The 17,477-nt window shown below is 41.2% G+C and overlaps 1 protein-coding gene across 2 annotated transcripts in view; it reads right to left on the minus strand.

Moving 5' to 3' along the window:
- SLC39A8 (solute carrier family 39 member 8) overlaps window positions 1-17,239 on the minus strand; it is a 125,074-nt gene extending 107,835 nt beyond the window's left edge. The window contains exons 1-2 of one of the 2 annotated variants that reach the window (XM_073601615.1): window positions 17,118-17,239; window positions 12,277-12,848 (exon numbers count right to left, since the gene is read on the minus strand). In XM_073601615.1, the coding sequence (XP_073457716.1) occupies window positions 12,277-12,492 (216 nt within the window). In that variant the 5' untranslated portion in view covers window positions 12,493-12,848; window positions 17,118-17,239. Of the gene's footprint in view, window positions 1-12,276; window positions 12,849-13,066; window positions 13,262-17,117 lie in introns of those variants that run through there. The other variant, XM_073601624.1, reaches the window with a different exon arrangement.
- Between the last annotated feature and the right edge of the window lie 238 nt (window positions 17,240-17,477).

The raw sequence follows: 17,477 nt of genomic DNA on the forward strand, positions 1-17,477 counted from the left end.
CCGGATTCACCCGGTCTTTCATGTTGCCCTACTCAAACCTGCAGTTCCTGATCCTTTTGTCAACCGGAGGGTCAATCCCCCTGAACCCATGATCATTGACGGAGAAACCGAATATGAGGTCGAGTCCATTCTGGATTGTAGGAAGAGACGTAATCAAGTCCAGTTCTTGGTAAAGTGGAAGGGGTATGGGCCTGAGGAAAACTCCTGGGAGCCGGAGTCCAACATCCATGCTAGGAGATTGATACTTGCCTTTAAAAGATCTCATCCAAGTAAGATGGCACAGTTGGGCATCCGGAGGCTGCCCCTTGGGGGGGGCAATGTCATGAAAGACGTCCTGTTAGTTCAGCCGTCGGCGGAAGATCGGTTAACAGAACTATTGTCAGTAGAACCAGAGGACGCGTTCGGAGACGCGTTGACACGAACGGACGCATGCGGGTGCGCGCTAATACAAGCGGGTGTACGCGGGTACACGATGAGACGAACGGGCACGTACGATCGGTACTCGAGCGTGCACGTGTGCACGCGGCGGCGCGCAGACGTGCGGTGTGACAGCTTTTGGCGCCATTAGGCCTATTTAAAGGTGCCTGTCAGCATGCTTCCTTGCTGTCCGGTCTACAGCGTTCCCTGTGACCCTAAGCTTCCAGTATACCTGTTTACCTGATTCCTGTTACCGGGCTTGTTCCTGACTTCTCCTGTTTGCTGCCAGTCCCTGACCTCGGCTTGTCTGACGATTCTCCTGCCTCATCCTTCAGTTATTACCTGCCTGTCTGTTGCCGACCCGGTCCGTGCCCTGACTACTCTCCTGGTTCCGTTTTGTACCTGCTCTGCTTACCTGTGTTTTGACCCGGCCTGTCTGACTTGTAAAGTGCTTCCAGTGGTACTACAGAACACCTCCCTGCTGCTTGCTGGTTCGTGGGTGTATGCTAGCTACAGTGCTTCCCTATCCAGTCAACAGTTCCAGTGTTCCTGCCAAGAGTTCCGGTTCATCTACCAGTTGTTCCAGTGCTTCAGTTGTACTACAGAACACCTCCCAGTTGCCTGTTGTTCCTGAGTTCCTGCCAGTGGATCCAGTGTTCCTGATAGTTCTCCTGCTGCTGCACCAGAGGTCCGGATCAACCCTACACCTGCCACTTACCAAGCACTTGTGGCCCCCTGCGCTCTTGAGTCCCTGTCTTCTCTATCAGGGGCTCTCGAACCAGAGGCACACGAGAGGCTACTCCTTGCATTCTGGGCTCCACCACCAGGTACGTGACATCTGCATTGTGTGAAAAGGCTGTTTTATCCTGTATGCACATATCCTCCCGCTCCTGCAACCAAAAGTTTTATCTTTTATGCTGGAGAGAACATTTAGTTCTTCTCAGAGCTAGCCAGGTCACATGATAGTGACATCACACATGTGGGCGTGTATACAGGCTGCACAGTGGAAATCTCCTCCTACCTGAACTTTCAGCACTGGAGAAACTGTGCAGTTTATAATGTAACTGTGGAATACAGATCATCCAAAAAGATATATAGTGGCAATATTTTAATGTAAAAAGAAGATTTATAAGCTGTGCGCACTGTGGAGGGGGGGGGACTATTTTCATATTACTGGGTTTAGTAACACTGTAATGCGCCTTTTCATGCCTTAGCACTCTGGCAAATCTAGAAAAAAACTCTGATGTGCCATCTGTGTTTCAGTTCAGTCTGCCTGGATGCAATCACATCATCCTTCCATAGGCAGCAATACATAAGTCAGTTCAACCCGCTGGTTGAACACAAAAAACTGACTTGATTCCCCCAGCCAGGTGCTCTGATTAAGTAGCAAAAATCTGGCAGGACGGTGTACAGAAGTTGATTTATTTATTTTTCTAAAATAAAAAAAGAGGTTTATATTTACTGCCCTGGCAAGGAAATTGCACAGAGCAGCCTTTAAGCTCTTCTTCTGGAGACCCCCGCTGGTGCTGTCTGCTCTACCTCTTCTCCGTGTGTCCCCGTAGCAAGAGGAGTGCTACAGAGGTGCTCCGCCACACCCCCTGATCCCTCCTCACTGGATTTAACTGACAGCAGCAGGAACCAATGGCTCCCCCTGCTCTCAGTCTGTCCTGTGAGAGCAATGAGAGAGACCAGTGCTGCTGCAGACAGGCACAGCACTGGATCAAGAGAGGTCTGAGGTGAGTGTTTGGGGTGGGAGGAGCAAATGGAAGGTTTTTTACCTTATATTATAATCTGACTGTACAGTCTTCTTTAGATCATTTTATAACCTTATAGTACAAGGGCATGGTTGAGTTATAAAAACCGATTGATTGATTTTAACTCTAAATGAGATTGCTTAGATATTGTACAATCAGATTGTAAGGATGAATTTCCATCCTTATGTTACTGTCACTTCAATTAACTTTCTGAATTTAGCAGATTTGCACAGTTTGCTTGATAGCATTAACAGCTCAATTAATTTCACTTGTTGTTGGAAATACTTTTTACCATATGTAAAGCAAAACTAAAAATGTATATTGACCTTTCTGTGACCTAATAGACCGGATTACTGATTTCGTAATAAAAAAGAGATTTCACCAAGCTACATAATGATCTGTATGCAAATGGTGATGCAGACAGGCTCTAATCAGATGTTAGTGCTTCCTTGTTTGCATTGGACGAATATCTGGTAGAACAATATCTAGTGCATTTTTTTTAGACACTGTAGATGTGTAATTTCAAAGTTAAAGTGGTTGTAAACCTTTACCTATACCCAGTGAAGTGACTGGCCTCAGGTGATACACAGACATGAAACAAATCCTCCTACATAAGTTGTAACTGTTTATTTGCAGCCATGTGTCCCCTACACACTTGTAAAACTCAAAGCTAAAAAGGACTTTTGACAGATTCACAAAGCATGGGGCAGGGAGCTGCAGTTACATACTGTACAAGAGCTCTGAGATCTGATTGGAGAGAACTGACACACCTCCCTCCACACAGTGCACAGGAACAGAGCTTCAGCTCTTAATCACACTTTGTGTGCTAGAGATAACCCCTCTGTCACCTTTTTAGTTCTTAGTGTCAGGAAAACTTGTTAGAAGGGACAAGGGACTTGTCAAAAAAGACAAGTCGATAACAGAGGGATTAGACAGCAGAGAGAAATTACAGTGCTTTGGAGAAAGGCAAGTAAACACTACAGAAATATGTGCTTTGTTCAGATTTTATGTCTGAGATTTACAAACACTTTAGTTCCTTTAAAGTTAAAGAAGTACAGTCAAAGCTTGTTTGGCTGTACTTCTTCTGTAGGTCACAGGAGTACAGTTCGTTCCGTACTCCTGAAATCCGCTGTTGGCTGAAGTCGCAGAGCTGGTCCAGGCTCGGGCAAGATTGCGACCATAAAGTCATGATCTACCCACAACCCTGGACTGGCACCACAGACACCACATGTTGAAAGAAAGAAAATTGATTGATTCCCCCATTAACACATTCAGCGGGAGGTTTTCAGACCGTCAAATTGCAATGATTACTGGTGGCCGATTGTCTCCAGTACAACAATCTGTCCATACATGGATCGAAAATTCGAACAGTTCCTGCTGAACTGGCCAAATTTTCATCTGTTTATGGCCAATTCTTAGATGCGGCAGCTGAATTTGTTTTCTTTTTTAGGCTTTTTCTTCCTTTATTTTCACCTGGTGATCCAGTGGTCAGTAATACACTTCCTGTCTAAGGCTGCTTTCACACTGGGGCGGTAGGGGGCGTCGGCGGTAAAAAAGCGCTATTTTTAGCGTTGTTTTACCGCGGTATTCGGCCGCTAGCGGTGCGGTTTTAACCCCCCGCTGGCGGCCGAAAAAGGGTTAAAACCACTCGTATAGCGCGGCTATAGCCGCGGTATTGCCGCGGTATAGCCGCGCTGTCCCATTGATTTCAATGGGCAGGAGCGGTTTAGGAGTGGTGAATACACTGCTCCTTCACCGCTCCAAAGATGCGGCTGGCGGAGGCTGTTTTGGGGCGGTTTGCCGGCGGTATTTTTAGCGCAATAACGCCTGCAAACCACCCCAGTGTGAAAGGGGTCTTAGGGTGTCTCCACTCTGGAAGGAGGAGCAACAGAGACACACTTGACAGCATACTACCAGATTTAGATGGACACGACTGCAAAATTAACGCTGACTCCAGCTAACACTTTTTAAGCAGTTACAGCAATGTTTTTTTTTACCTTTTAGGATAAAGGTTTTACATAAATAAGTAAAGTCTAGCTAAAAAAAAAAATCAGGTAACCCTGCAAGTTAAGGGCATACTGTGCTAGTGTGCACCACATACCAGCACAGACTTACCCCTAAAATGAAGCCCTCCAGTGGTGCACTGTCACCACTGACAGGGCTTTTGTCTTCACTCTGTCTTCCTTCCCAGGTTCTTGGGCTCCGGCCATTTGAACGGCCGAGAAGCGATTATGCCACTCCTGTGAATGCGTATGGGAGTCCTGGCCATGGCACAGAGCTCTGGTTTTAATTCAAAACGCAGTGCACATGCACCGGTAAAACATACAAGGTGCACATTTAGGACACATTCATTTTACCTACAGGTAAATTCATTTTACCTACAGGTAAGCTTTATTATAGGCTTATCTGTAGGTAAATGTAAGATATAGCAGAGTTTACTACTGCTTTAGTGACAGTCCCAGTTAATCTGCATGCAGTTCAGGTACACTATAGGAGTCAGTATAATCTTGGCACAGGTGCAAGGTAGATGTGGTTCAGATGCAGTTAACATTTGGCATAATGTGGTATAGGGTTGGTAGAGATGCAGTCTGTTTGGAATAAGTGCAGTATAGAGTGCAGTATGGGTGAGGTATGGATTGGGTACACCTGTAGTCCTGCTCCCAATGTCTCAGTCCCTGCTAGCAGCATAAGCAATGGGTGAATAGCCTTTTCACCAGTCCCCAGGATGCTGTGGTGACCTCTCACTGTGGGAGGGGGGCCCACTCAGTCTTTCCCCGAAAAAGCCTTTAGTGAGCACAAGTGGGAAGCAGAGGGTGAGTGGATACCCCCAGTCTCCCTGTGGCAGCAGTGCAGGGGCTGTCATGTGTCTCAGGCTTGGATTGCCACTGGCATGGTCTCCCGCTGGCAGGCAAAAATCCATACAGAGGTGCTCTCTCTCTAACTGCCTTGGTGCCAAGAGGAAGAGCTTTCCTGGGCGGTTTAATAAAAATCCTCTCCCCACTCTTCCTACTGCACATTGCCTAATGGGATCTGTAGTGTAATGAGTCTATTCCGCCTATTATTAATGCCCCTATTTTGTTTTTGCCTAGAGTTCTGCTTTACATGTACACATTGTATAATCTTATGGGAAGATATTTGTTGAAATGGTCAGGGTCTCTTTCATGTTCTAAGATCTAAACCAGATCACTGAACAAATTAGCATTGTGTTGCCTTCCCATCTGATTAGAATTGGACAGGGTATACACAGACTAAATATTGACCACTTCAGCAGGAACTGGTTGACTTTTGGTCCATGTGTACTGCTGTCTGTTCAGCAGACTTGCTTCTGTTGAACCATCAAGCTGGAAACCCAGCATTCAATCAGTGCTTTCAGCCTATGTCTGCAATACTGGTCTGTGTATTCTGATGGAGGAAGTCCTCCCTGTCATGAATACAGTACCATGGCAGGGCAGATCTCTGTATCACATATCATTTGTGTTGATGGAAGAACCTGTCATTTTTTTTTTGGTTCAACCTGCTTGTTAAATGAAAAAAAAATGCACATGTATACCTAGCTTTAAGGTGGACTGATCGATGGGGGTTCGCCACCCTGCTCTGCAATCAATAGCCTTTATAAAGGCCTCCTGAGCTTTTGTGTTATGTATTCCACCCTTTAAATGTTTTAGACAACATTAAAAGGAACACTCCCCAAACAGTCATTAGTGTAATGAAATGGTATAGTCCAGGCCCTTAGACTAGTTCAAATATATATATGTATTGTTATTTGTCTGGAGAAGACCATTTAATGCCCAAATCCATTTAAATTTCCTCTCCCAACACTAACCAAAGAGATGAAATAACATGTGGCATTTGAGCGAAACTTGTAGCTTGTGGGAGAAAAGATGGAACTGAATAAGTCAGCAGAGCTTCACCTCATTCACTATGCAAAAGCTAAAATTCCTTTGCAAAGTGAACAGCCGCTTTGCTTTTAGTAAATCAAGCTTACCTACTCATGACCATACAGTACATACTCTCTGGCAATATATGCACATGAGTAGGTTTATGCTAGATTGGGTTCATCCCTATACAAATCGCTGGGCTTTGATGATAGACATCCCTAAGTAACTTTACCCACTCCTGGCCAGGATAAATTGTGCCAAACAGGCTCAGGATACAGTATAAAAATGATCATTACCATTATAATACAACTAGGCAATACAGTTGCTTACTAGGCGGAGATCATCCGCATGTGCAGCAGACTCACAGACAATGTTGAATGAGGCCCCACCAGCACCATTAGTAGGGCCCATTGATTTAAACTGAAAGCAAAGACACTTGTTAAAAAGGGTTAAAGTGGTTGCTGCCAAGAGCTTAAAACCTCACATGGTGTTAAGTCCTTACACGTGACTGCTTCATGTATTTTCTTATTGAGTACGTTTTTGTTTTGTATGTTGCCTTTTAAGCATGTAAAAAACATTAAGAAGTAGTTTCATGTTTGTCTAGACTCCAGTATTGTCAGTAGTCCATTGCTTGCGGGATCACTGATTACTATGATACTATGCCAGAAACTGAAATGTTTGATATTGCATTTAAAATTACAACACTGAATGAACGCTATTGTTCACCATAAACAGTGTAACACATGTTGGCAGGTTTCCTGAATATCTGTAAATAGGAAGGACACATGAATACATTCTGATAAACATTTGCTTATAATTGGAAACGGTAGAAAAAAAAATAATGACAGGATTTGTTGTCAAATGTTAAAATGAACTTGTCATTAAGGGCACTTTCACACTGAGGCAGTGGGGGCGTCGGCAGTAAAGTGCCGCTATTTTTAGCGGCGCTTTACTGTTGTTTTAGCAGCACTTTGCAGCTGCTAGCGGAGTGCTTTTAACCCCCACTAGCGGCCAATGAAGGGGTTAATAGCGCCCGTGTAGCACTGCTGCCGAAGCGATTTGCAGGCGCTTCGGCGGCGCTGCCCATTGATTTCAATGGGCAGGGGCACTTTAGGAGCGGTGTATACACCGCTCCTAAAGTACCCCAAAGATGCGGCTTGCAGGACTTTTTTTAACGTCCTGCAAGCGCACCGCTCCAGTGTGAAAGCACTCAGGCTTTCACACTGGAGAGACAGGAGAGGCGCTTTACAGGCGCTTTGCAGGCGCTATTTTTAGTGTTAAAACGTCTGTAAAGCGCCTCAGTGTGAAAGTAGCCTAAATGTCATGCTTTGCATCAGCCATTCTCAACCAGGTTTTAGAGGGACCCTGGGGTTCCTCAAGAGGTTGCTAGAGGTTCGTCAAACTGTAGCTGACTGACCACCAATCTGATGGTGTCTGCCTAGATCTATGTTCATTGTCACCTAGAAGAGCCAGCTACGTGACACCAATTATCCTTCTATCTGTCTTTAAAGGGGACATACTTCACAGGTCTATTATGACCTCCTTCATTTAATCAGGGGTTCCTTGAATCCTAGAAATTATTTCAAGGGTTTCCCTTGGTAAAAAAAAGGTTGAAAAACGCTGCATCTGAGCTACTTCATGTGATTTAAATCTTAGGCACAGACCACATGATCTCTAGCTACAAGCATTGTGGGCATTTCACATCTTGAGAGGTTGCAGGTGGTCTTCACTCTTCAGTGAGACAGATTCTGCCTGGTGGTAATACGACTAAAGCAGCCCCATCAGTAGATTCACTTCTGTACAACCGCAGTGACCATACATGGATCAAAATTTGTCTGACCCTTGCTGAACTGGCCTGAATTTCAATCCATGTATGCTCAGCTTAAAGAATATGTCAACCCAACATTTTATATTCCTGATATGTGCCTTCTGTATCATGTAGTTGTATGAGAAAGTATCCTGTTCTCTATGCATCCTTTGTGTGAAATCCCTGACAATCCCTCTGCTTTCCTATTAGCCATGAGAGCACAGCGTAGAGTGTGGTCAGTTTTTTGCCTGCTCTCCTTCAGTGATCAGACATGTGCTGACCCCCCCCCCCCCCCTCACCCTTGCACAGCCATTCACTGGGAAGTCCAGTGTGATACTGTTTCTCCTCCCCAGCTCTCTGAACTCTTTATACAGCTGAGAACAAAAGGCATGTAATCAATTTTTATCATTTCTTTTACATGTACAGTATTCACAAATGTTTTACTGTTTATTTCTATTTTAAACCAAATGGGTTGTTTTACAAGGTGAACGTTCACATATACTTTAATATATATTAATTTGATTGTTTACTGCTGATCTATTTGCCATATCTATTTTTAAAAATTAGAAATTTTATCTCCCTTTAAACCTATGGTGTGTAAAACAAAACAAAATTATTAATGCCATGTTTTATACTATAAAACTGGTTTATAGTTGCCCACACAAACAAACTATATTTTTTTATTTCAGGCATAGTAAATGCACTGTAGAAGATGAAGGTTAATTGCTCTACTGCAGGAAAATGTATGACAAAGTCTGGTTGGCTGCTGCTTTCAACACCTGAAATTCCTCCACCTTTTAAAAGACACCGTTGCTTTGATAGAAAAAAAATATAGTACAAAATTGTTGACATTTAAATTGCTTTAAAATTAAAATCCAGACCTATTGATTTAAAGTGATGTCAGAAATACAAAAATAGGTTATTGAGGGTTATTTTCATTTTAGATGACAAAACAGCCAATGATGTTCAGGAGAAGTTCCTATTATTTAACTGCCTCTGTACATGTCTGATTGTTTCAGTTAACTAAACCTGAGTTTCTTTTTCATTAAAGCAGCGGGTTGAAAACAAAAAGAAACTCACACAAGCAATCTAGTTCAAGGGATCTCTCCCAGTGCACTACTGTATTCGGACAGTGGGTACTCCCCACCCAAGTCAGAATACACGGATCAGCACTGCAGCTATTGGCTGCACTGGCTGATTAAATGCTGGTCTTCCAACAGGATCACTCGAAAGGAGCCGCTCTAATGATAGGCTTCTGTTGAACAGAGAGGGCTACACACGGTTCCTGCTGAACTGGACGGATTTCGATATGTGCGTGTATACCTAGCTTAACTCCGTTGAGTTTTACAATACAAAAGTATTTGTTTGCAACATCCTCGTTCTCTCTCTCTCGCTCTCTCTCTCTCTCTCTCTCTCTCTCTATATATATATATATATATATATAGAAGTATCTACATACCTATATATAAATATAGATATATAGATATACCTATATATATATATATATATATATATATATATATATATATATATATATATATATATATATATATATATATATGTGTATAGTGTCAAAAGTATCAGGACACCTGCCTTTACATGAACTTTAATGGCATCCCAGTCTTAGTCCATAGGGTTCAATATAGAGTTGGCCCATCCTTTGCAGATATAACAGCTTCAACTCTTCTGGGAAGGCTGTCCACAAGGTCTAGGAGTGTGTCTATGGGAATGTGTGACCATTCTTCCAGAAGCACATTTTTGGGGTCAGGCACTGATGTGGACGAGAAGGCCTAGCTCACCCAAAGGTTTTCTATCGGGTTGAGTTCAGGAGTCCTTGCAGGCCAGTCAAGTTCCTCCACCCAAACTCGCTCATCCATGTCTTTATTGACCTTGCTTTGTGTACTGGTCCAAATTATTTGGTGGAGGGGGGGCTATGGTGTGGGGTTATTTTTCAGGGGTTGGGCTTGGCCCCTTAGTTCCAGTGAAGGGAACTCTTAAAAAGAAAGTAAAGTCTTCTTGTTTAGTTGTACCTACAGGTAAACCTGTAATAAGACTTACCTGTAGGTACTGTAAATATCTCCTAAATTTGCACCGTTTAGGAGATGTTTACTATATACGCCGCCTCCGCCATTATCGGCGCATGCACTGTGAAGGAACGGCTGCCCCTGCCGTTTATGTAGGATCCCCCAAAAAATATATAAAAAAACATTTTTTTTCCTCAGTTTAGGACGATACGTATTCATCTACATATTTTTGGTAAAAGAATTCGCAATAAGAGTTTATTGATTGGTTTGCGCAAAAGTTATAGCGTCTACAAAATAGGGTCTAGTTTTATGACATTTTTATTAATAATTTTTTTTTTACTAGTAATGTCGGTGATCAGCGATTTTTAGCATGACTGCAACATTATGGCGGACAGATCAGACTCTTTTGGCTCTATTTTGGGGGCCATTCACATTTATACAGCGATCAGTGTGATTAAAAATGCACTGATTACTGTGTAAATGTGACTGGGAATGAAGGAGTTAACCAGGAGGGGGCGCTGTAGGGGTTAAGTGTGTCCTAGGAAGTGACTCTTACTGTTGGGGGGATGGTGTATGTGTGACATGACAATGATCACCGCTCCCAATTACAGGGAGCGGTGATCAGTGTCCTGTCACTAGGCAGAACGGGGAAATGCTTATCAGCATTTCCCTGTTTTTCCTCTCCCTGAGACGATCGCGGGTATCCCAGTGGACATCAAATCCGCGGGACCCGCGGTCAGACTCATGGAGCTCGCGGCGGGCGCGCGTCTGCTATCCAGACCTCGTGAGATCAAGTACAATAACGTGATTTTGTGCAGCGGAGCCAAGCTGCTGCAGTAAAACTGTGGCGGCTGGTCCACAAGCGGTTAAGGGGTCAGCATACCAAGACATTTTTTGGACAATTTCATGCTCCCAACTTTGTGGAAACAGTTTGGGGATTGTCTCTTCCTGTTCCAACATGACTACGCACCAGTGTACAAAGCAAGGTCCATAAAGACATGGATGAGAAAGTTTGGGGTGGAGGAACTTGACTGGCCTGCACAGTCCTTTTGGGATGAATTAGAGCGGAGACTTGCCAGGCCTTTTCGTCCAATATCAGTGCTTGACCTCACAAATGCTCTTCTGGAAGAATGGTCAAACATTCCCATAGACACACTCCTAACGCTTGTGGACAACCTTCCCAGAATAGTTGAAGCTGTTATAGCTGCAAAGGGTGGGTCAACTCAATATTAAACCCTATGGACTAAGACTGAGATGCCATTAAAGTTCATGTGCGTGTAAAGACAGGTGTCACAATACTTTTGACAATATAGTGTATATATATATATATAATCCCCCACTGTCAGAATACAATGGAACGGCGGGACAAATCCCTGCATCAACAAAGTTTGTTTGCATGCGGGGATTTGTCTGTTTTTCTTTTTGTTTATCTAGCTGGTTGAACAAAAAAATAAACTGAATGTGTATACATGTATACTCTGCTTTAGTGTTACAGTTACAGGAAAGGTTAAAGTTACACTGAGGGTTTGTTTTAGGGTTACAGGGAGGGTAAGTATTACATTGACGGGGAAGGTTAGGTCTATGGGGAGGGATGGTGTTACAGTTACAGGGAAAGTTAAGCCTACAAGAAGAGTTCGTTTTAGGGTTAAAAGAAAGGTTAGGTGTAGAAGGATGGTTAGTGTTAGGGTTATAAGGAGGTTAGGGTTACAGAAAAGGTTAATATTGCAGTTGCAGGGTTCGGCCTTCAGGAAGGGCTGGTGTTAAAGTTACGGGAAGTTTGCAGGGAGGATTCCTTTTAGGATTACAGGAAAGATTAGGAATAGAGGGATGGCTAATGTTATGGCTATAAGGTTACAGAGAGGGTTAATGTTACAGATACAGAGAGGGTAAGGGTTACAAGGAGTGTTAGCTTTGGGATTACAGGAGTGGTTCAGATTTCAGGGAAAGCTAGTATGAGGGGAAGGTCATCACCCTGCACCCCAAAAGCTAACACCTCTGATCTCTCAAATTTAAAAGCAAATTTATTGCACATCTAAATTCTTACCCATCAAACCCATAGAAGAATACTCTCACCTGCCAGTTTTAAGCCTCCTTTAGCAACAATAGCAAAAAATAAAATCAGAAAATGGGTTGCACGACAAAAATGCATAATTTTCAAATAGATACATTTCTGTCTGGGTGTGGGTTCTTAAAAATATGTATTCATGAAGGTTGTCAGTTTCCCGTTATGTGGTCTATCAGAGATAACTGCAGATGTACTAAAGCCCATAAGGGTTATATATGACTACCAAAAGGATATCCAAAAAAGTGCGGCGAGTGAACATAACTCCCATATGGCACATTTTTGTTAGACATTTACTGATTTTCTATGGAAATGATCACAAGAAACGTCTTACCTGATTAAACTGTGTTTGGAACTCCATCATCGTCCCGCAGCTGTCCACCATTCTGCTCACATTGTTGGCAGTAAGGGTGCCATTGAGTCCAAATGTATCCAGTATGGCTTGAGTAAACTCTTGCGTCATATTCTGAGCATTAGCCATCCCCAGCCACACAGCCACAACCAAAGCTAGGAAAAGCCAGGCATCTAAAGAGTGTCCAGAATGCCTCATATTACAGTAGAGAGAAATCTGCTCAGTGATTTAAACTAAGTTTGTAGATCAGCAACCACAGACAGGTTGATACGTAATCACACAAAGCTGGCTGGACTGGTTACTGACTATAAACAGTGTATATATACAATAATGCCAGGTGATAAAAGCTGGATTAACTGCTAGCATTGGTTGGCTATTTCTCTGCTGCTCTCTCCCTGCACACACAATTCAATGACTCCCTGTTGACAGCACAGTGTGCCTGTTAGTATCTTTTCTTCCACGTGGTCTCCCTGTTGTTTCTCTGTCCACTGTCTACTCAGCTAGTTTTTGGACAGGAGCTCCTTCCAGATACTAGATGTTCTTGCCTTCAGACCCTGCAAGAGATAAGAAAACAGACACTTTTTTCACTTGTTAACACTTAGCTAGCTAAGCTACATATTAAAAAAAAAAAAAAAATTGCAAATTTTGCAACATTCCACGATTAAATGACATAATAATGTTTTAGCAACAATCCATTAAAAAGGCAAACTTAAGAAGCTTTTCCAGACCCATTCATTGAATCTTTTTTTTTTTTCTCTTTTCTTTCACAGACCTGTGCGTACAGTTTGTTCTTTTCCTCTATTTCACTTCTTATCCAATGGGGATTTTCTTTCTTTTGACTACTTCAGATATTGCCTGGCATCATGTAACCAGTAAATAGAAGCATGCCAAATTCTTCTGGCTCTGGTCTCTTCAAATGGGTTATTGTTAGCAGAACCCAGCACCATAAAGACAGTGTTTCCTTTTTTTTTGCCTTATTTAACACAGAAATACTAAAGTAAATAATACTACTGGCAGCTTGCTGTCTTAAACATAGAGGTTGAATCCTAGAAACTAACTAGAAAGCTTTACCGTTGTATGAGCGAACGTTGGATTTTTAAAAAAATAACTATATTACTAAGATTATGTGATTATGCAATACACAATAGCTGAATAGTTGTGAAAACAATCTAATAAGCTGCTTTGTGGTGCTTTGCTGGATAATGATCGAAATGTATTGCCATGAAAGAGACTTATAACAAAAAAAAGAGCATATGCAGCAATTAACCACTCTAGTCTATCAATGGTCGTGTTTTTATTGTATTGAAATTGATTGACTTAGGATGGAGCTATGTTGGTTATCTTTGTACAGGAGTAAGGTACATTGTACTGTTAAAGTGCATATCTGTCCCACAGAAGCAATAGTGATAAAGTAACAGTTTGCAGATAAACATACTGAACAGGCTTATGGTAATAGCTATTTGTGCAATGTTAATACTATTTTTCACTACAAAGCACTGTAGGGGTGCCACTACTTTTGTATGTTTCAGGTCTGCTGCCAAGTGTTCACACACTAATACATTTTTTAAATAAAATGTTTGTAGGAATATAAATCCCAACATTCATTCAAAAATTCCCAGTAAATTCAAAATTGAATTTGCTTTAAACATTTGATTTTGGAATGAATGTACATTTCCCAAAATAAAATCCGCATGCACTGTTGGAAATTTGTGCACCCAAGAAAAAAAATTCTATTCTGCGCCTTCTAATTTTCTTGCCACTATGATCAAAAAAATAGTCGACTTGACCCAACCTAACCTGACCTAACCTAACCTAACCATTAAAAAATCAAACAAATGTTCTTAAAACTAAACATTTTGAACTTAACATCCCTGTGGCTTTCTCTCTTCTTCTCCCCCGTTGACAGGATGGACTAAGCAGGTTCTGATTAGTGGGGGCCGACCAATTAGAATGCCTTCTAAATGTACTGATACGAGGTATGTTTAGGAGATTAAGCTGCGGGGGATTTCAAATCCTCGGACCAGTAAAGCAGTGACCTGATGTCTTCTAGCAGGGGATCACCGGCTTCATGTACAGCAGGACCAGGGGGTATGGGGAGAGGGTCCAGTGTAACTTCACCTTACAGATTTTCTGTAAAGGTGAACTTACCCTTTAAACTTCTGATTTCTCTTTGCTGAGTTCCACAGCGTCTATGCATGTTGCATATCACCATGACCTTTTCTCACATATAACATTTTTACCATTGTTCCCTCTTTCATTCCCTTTAAAGTCCACTGGATAAAAATGTTTAAGTCTAAAGCCTTGTAAACACTAAAAGATTATCGGACAAATGATCGTTCCGTTTTTTTGGGTTTTTTTGCATTCTAGTCTCATATTGAAAATAAAAGAGGTTACTAAAGTTACGAAAATTCTCATATGACCGAATAAAAGTTCAGAAGTGATGTATTTGTATTGTATTTTCGGATGACAACTGTACAGATTAACTATACAGATGAAAATCGTACAATCTGGTATAATACTGGAAAAAAATATGTGCTTGTCCCATCAGATAATTTTGCATGAATTTTTGTGATCGGCTCTCAAAAGCTGTGTACTAATGATCAGATTATCGTACAATCAATTCTAAAGCGGTATTTTTCGTACGATTTTCTGATCGTGTGTAAGTTATACATTGTGACCAATTCATAAAAACTGGAGCAAAGGAAAAATAAAACTCTTGCTATAAGCATAGTCATCCTCATCAGGTACAACTTTGTGTCTCAAGTAGTTTTGGGTTCTAAAGACGAAGAATTGTTTGCTAGACTGCTAAGGACATAAAGGGCAGTAGGATTGATTTACTAAAGGTAAATGGGATGTCTACAAGTGGATTTTCCCTTGGCTTTGGAAATGTGGTGAAAATTCAATTTGAAAAGAATGTCCAATCAAGTGGAAAATAAAATAAAAAATATTTTGCTTGCATATGATTGGATGATGGAAGTTAGCCGAGCTTCACCACATTCACAAAGCTAAGGGAAAATGATCTTGCAAAGTGAACAGCCTATTCGCCTTTAGTAAATCAACCCCAATTCTTCTAGAAGACACATTTCTAATTCAATAGAATTAATTATAGTAAAACTTTGGTCTCAAGGTAGGAGTTTTTGTTCCATGTATCTAATGTTGCTTATAACAATTTTTTATACAACTGCCAATTTATGATTAGCAACTACTTTAAAATGATTCTGTGAAAATGTATTCAGTTACATTTTGCATTGTGTACAGTGGATCTTCTTCATTAAAACAAGTAAATTACAACTGACCTAATTCACAAAACCTTTACACAAAGATATGTATCTTTATTTTAGCCTAGGTTCACACTAGTGCTGTTTTATAATCATACCTATTTTAGTGCACTTTTGTAGTGTGTTAATGCATGTTTTTCATGCATTTTCATGCTTCGTGAGTTTTTGTTTTGGCCAAAGAATAACAATGTCTGCTGTGACAGCATTGTTGGTGAGGGGAAAAGACTGGATTTTAAGCAAAAACCTTTACCAAAAAACACATGTACATGTGTTTTTCGTGCTCTTCCAGTTAAGTCTATGGGTTGAAATGTGCACTGAGTAGCACCAAAAGAAGCACCCAAACCTTTTTCAAGAAATCATATTGCACTGATGTGAACGGGTCTCATAGAGAATAATGAGGGGAATTTTTTAAAACGGGAGCAGCCAGAATCTGGAGCATCTGTACATATAAACCAGTAAGCTTCTATATCCCATTTTTAATGTCTAACTGAACAAGCTGAATACAGAAGATGATGGTTAGTATGCACAGCTGCTCCAAAGTCTGTCTGCTCCAGTTTTGATCAATTCCCCTAAATGTGATATCCAATATGGAGCATGGCAGCCTCATGGCAGATGCCCACCAAATTGCACTAGTGTGAACAGGGGTTGACTTTCAAATCTCATTGGACTAAAAATAACACTTTTTTTCAAATTAAGCATCTATATCCTGCTGTGTTAGCATTGTCAATTGAGCTTGATGTATAGTTTAGAAAAAAAAACCTCTCAGGTGTTGCTTGCCCCTCTAAACAGTAATTATAAATAGGATTACAATTTTTTGTATAAATCAGTGCATCTCTACAAAAAAAAATTTGTGAAGCTGGTCTCTTTATGGGCATAACAACGTCATCTGACTAAATATTTGATGGGTAGATTTACAGCATGGTAACATGTACTAAAAGACGCCATTTATGTTGCATAACCACATTGTGTAGTAACACATTGGGAGATATTTACTAAAACTGGTGCACACAGAATCTGGTGCTGCTGTGCACAGTAACCAATCAGCTTCTAGGTTTTATTGTCAAAGCTTAATCGAACATGCTGAAGTGAGAAGCTGATTGGGTACTATGCACAGCTGCACCAGATTCTGTGTACACCAGTTTTAGTAAATCTCCGCCACAGTATAATGACCATTGATTCTGAATGGCACTTGAATGCACATGTACAGTGGACCTAAAAATATTTATGCTATAGCACACCATCATGCACAGGTGTGAATACTCTCTGATTTGCAGTGTGCTGTATTGTTAGAAACAAATTGGCTATGTTAATGCAACGTGCCTCAACACACAAAAAAAATGCACATTCACACACAAAAAGACGTCAAAGTAAAAAAAAATAAAAAAATAACATAATTAGAATCAATAAAATGCAGTATATTATTGACACCCTGAATGTAAGCACATGATCTAACTAATGTTCTGAATGACCTCATATACTCTGTGTATGGCCTGCACCTATATATCTGCTATGCTATGTAGATAATCAACTTGTGTGATATCTCACCTGTTCCTTTGTCAGTGCTTTCCTGTCTCTTTGTGAGCTTGTATAAAAAGACTAGACTGATCACATGATTTTCACATTATTTCGTTAATTACTCAAGAGGTATCTAGTAAAGTAAACTGTGGAGATATGTAAATTGCTCGTGGCGTAGACATGCACCATTGTATTCCACTCCTCCAGTTTTTTTTTTAGAAGGTGAGGAGTGCAAGTCTAACTGCCTGGATTTACTTGACTCAGCACATTTTTGAAGCTAAAAGGTGTCATAGCTTTTGTCTTTTCTGCTTAGCTACTTGACCCCCAGACCAATTCTGACATTTCTGTTATACTTGTAAAAATCATCATTTTATAGTTTTTTTTGCTAGA

Source organism: Aquarana catesbeiana, linkage group LG01, assembly GCF_042186555.1.
Source record: "Aquarana catesbeiana isolate 2022-GZ linkage group LG01, ASM4218655v1, whole genome shotgun sequence".
Taxonomy (NCBI): Eukaryota; Metazoa; Chordata; class Amphibia; order Anura; family Ranidae; genus Aquarana; species Aquarana catesbeiana.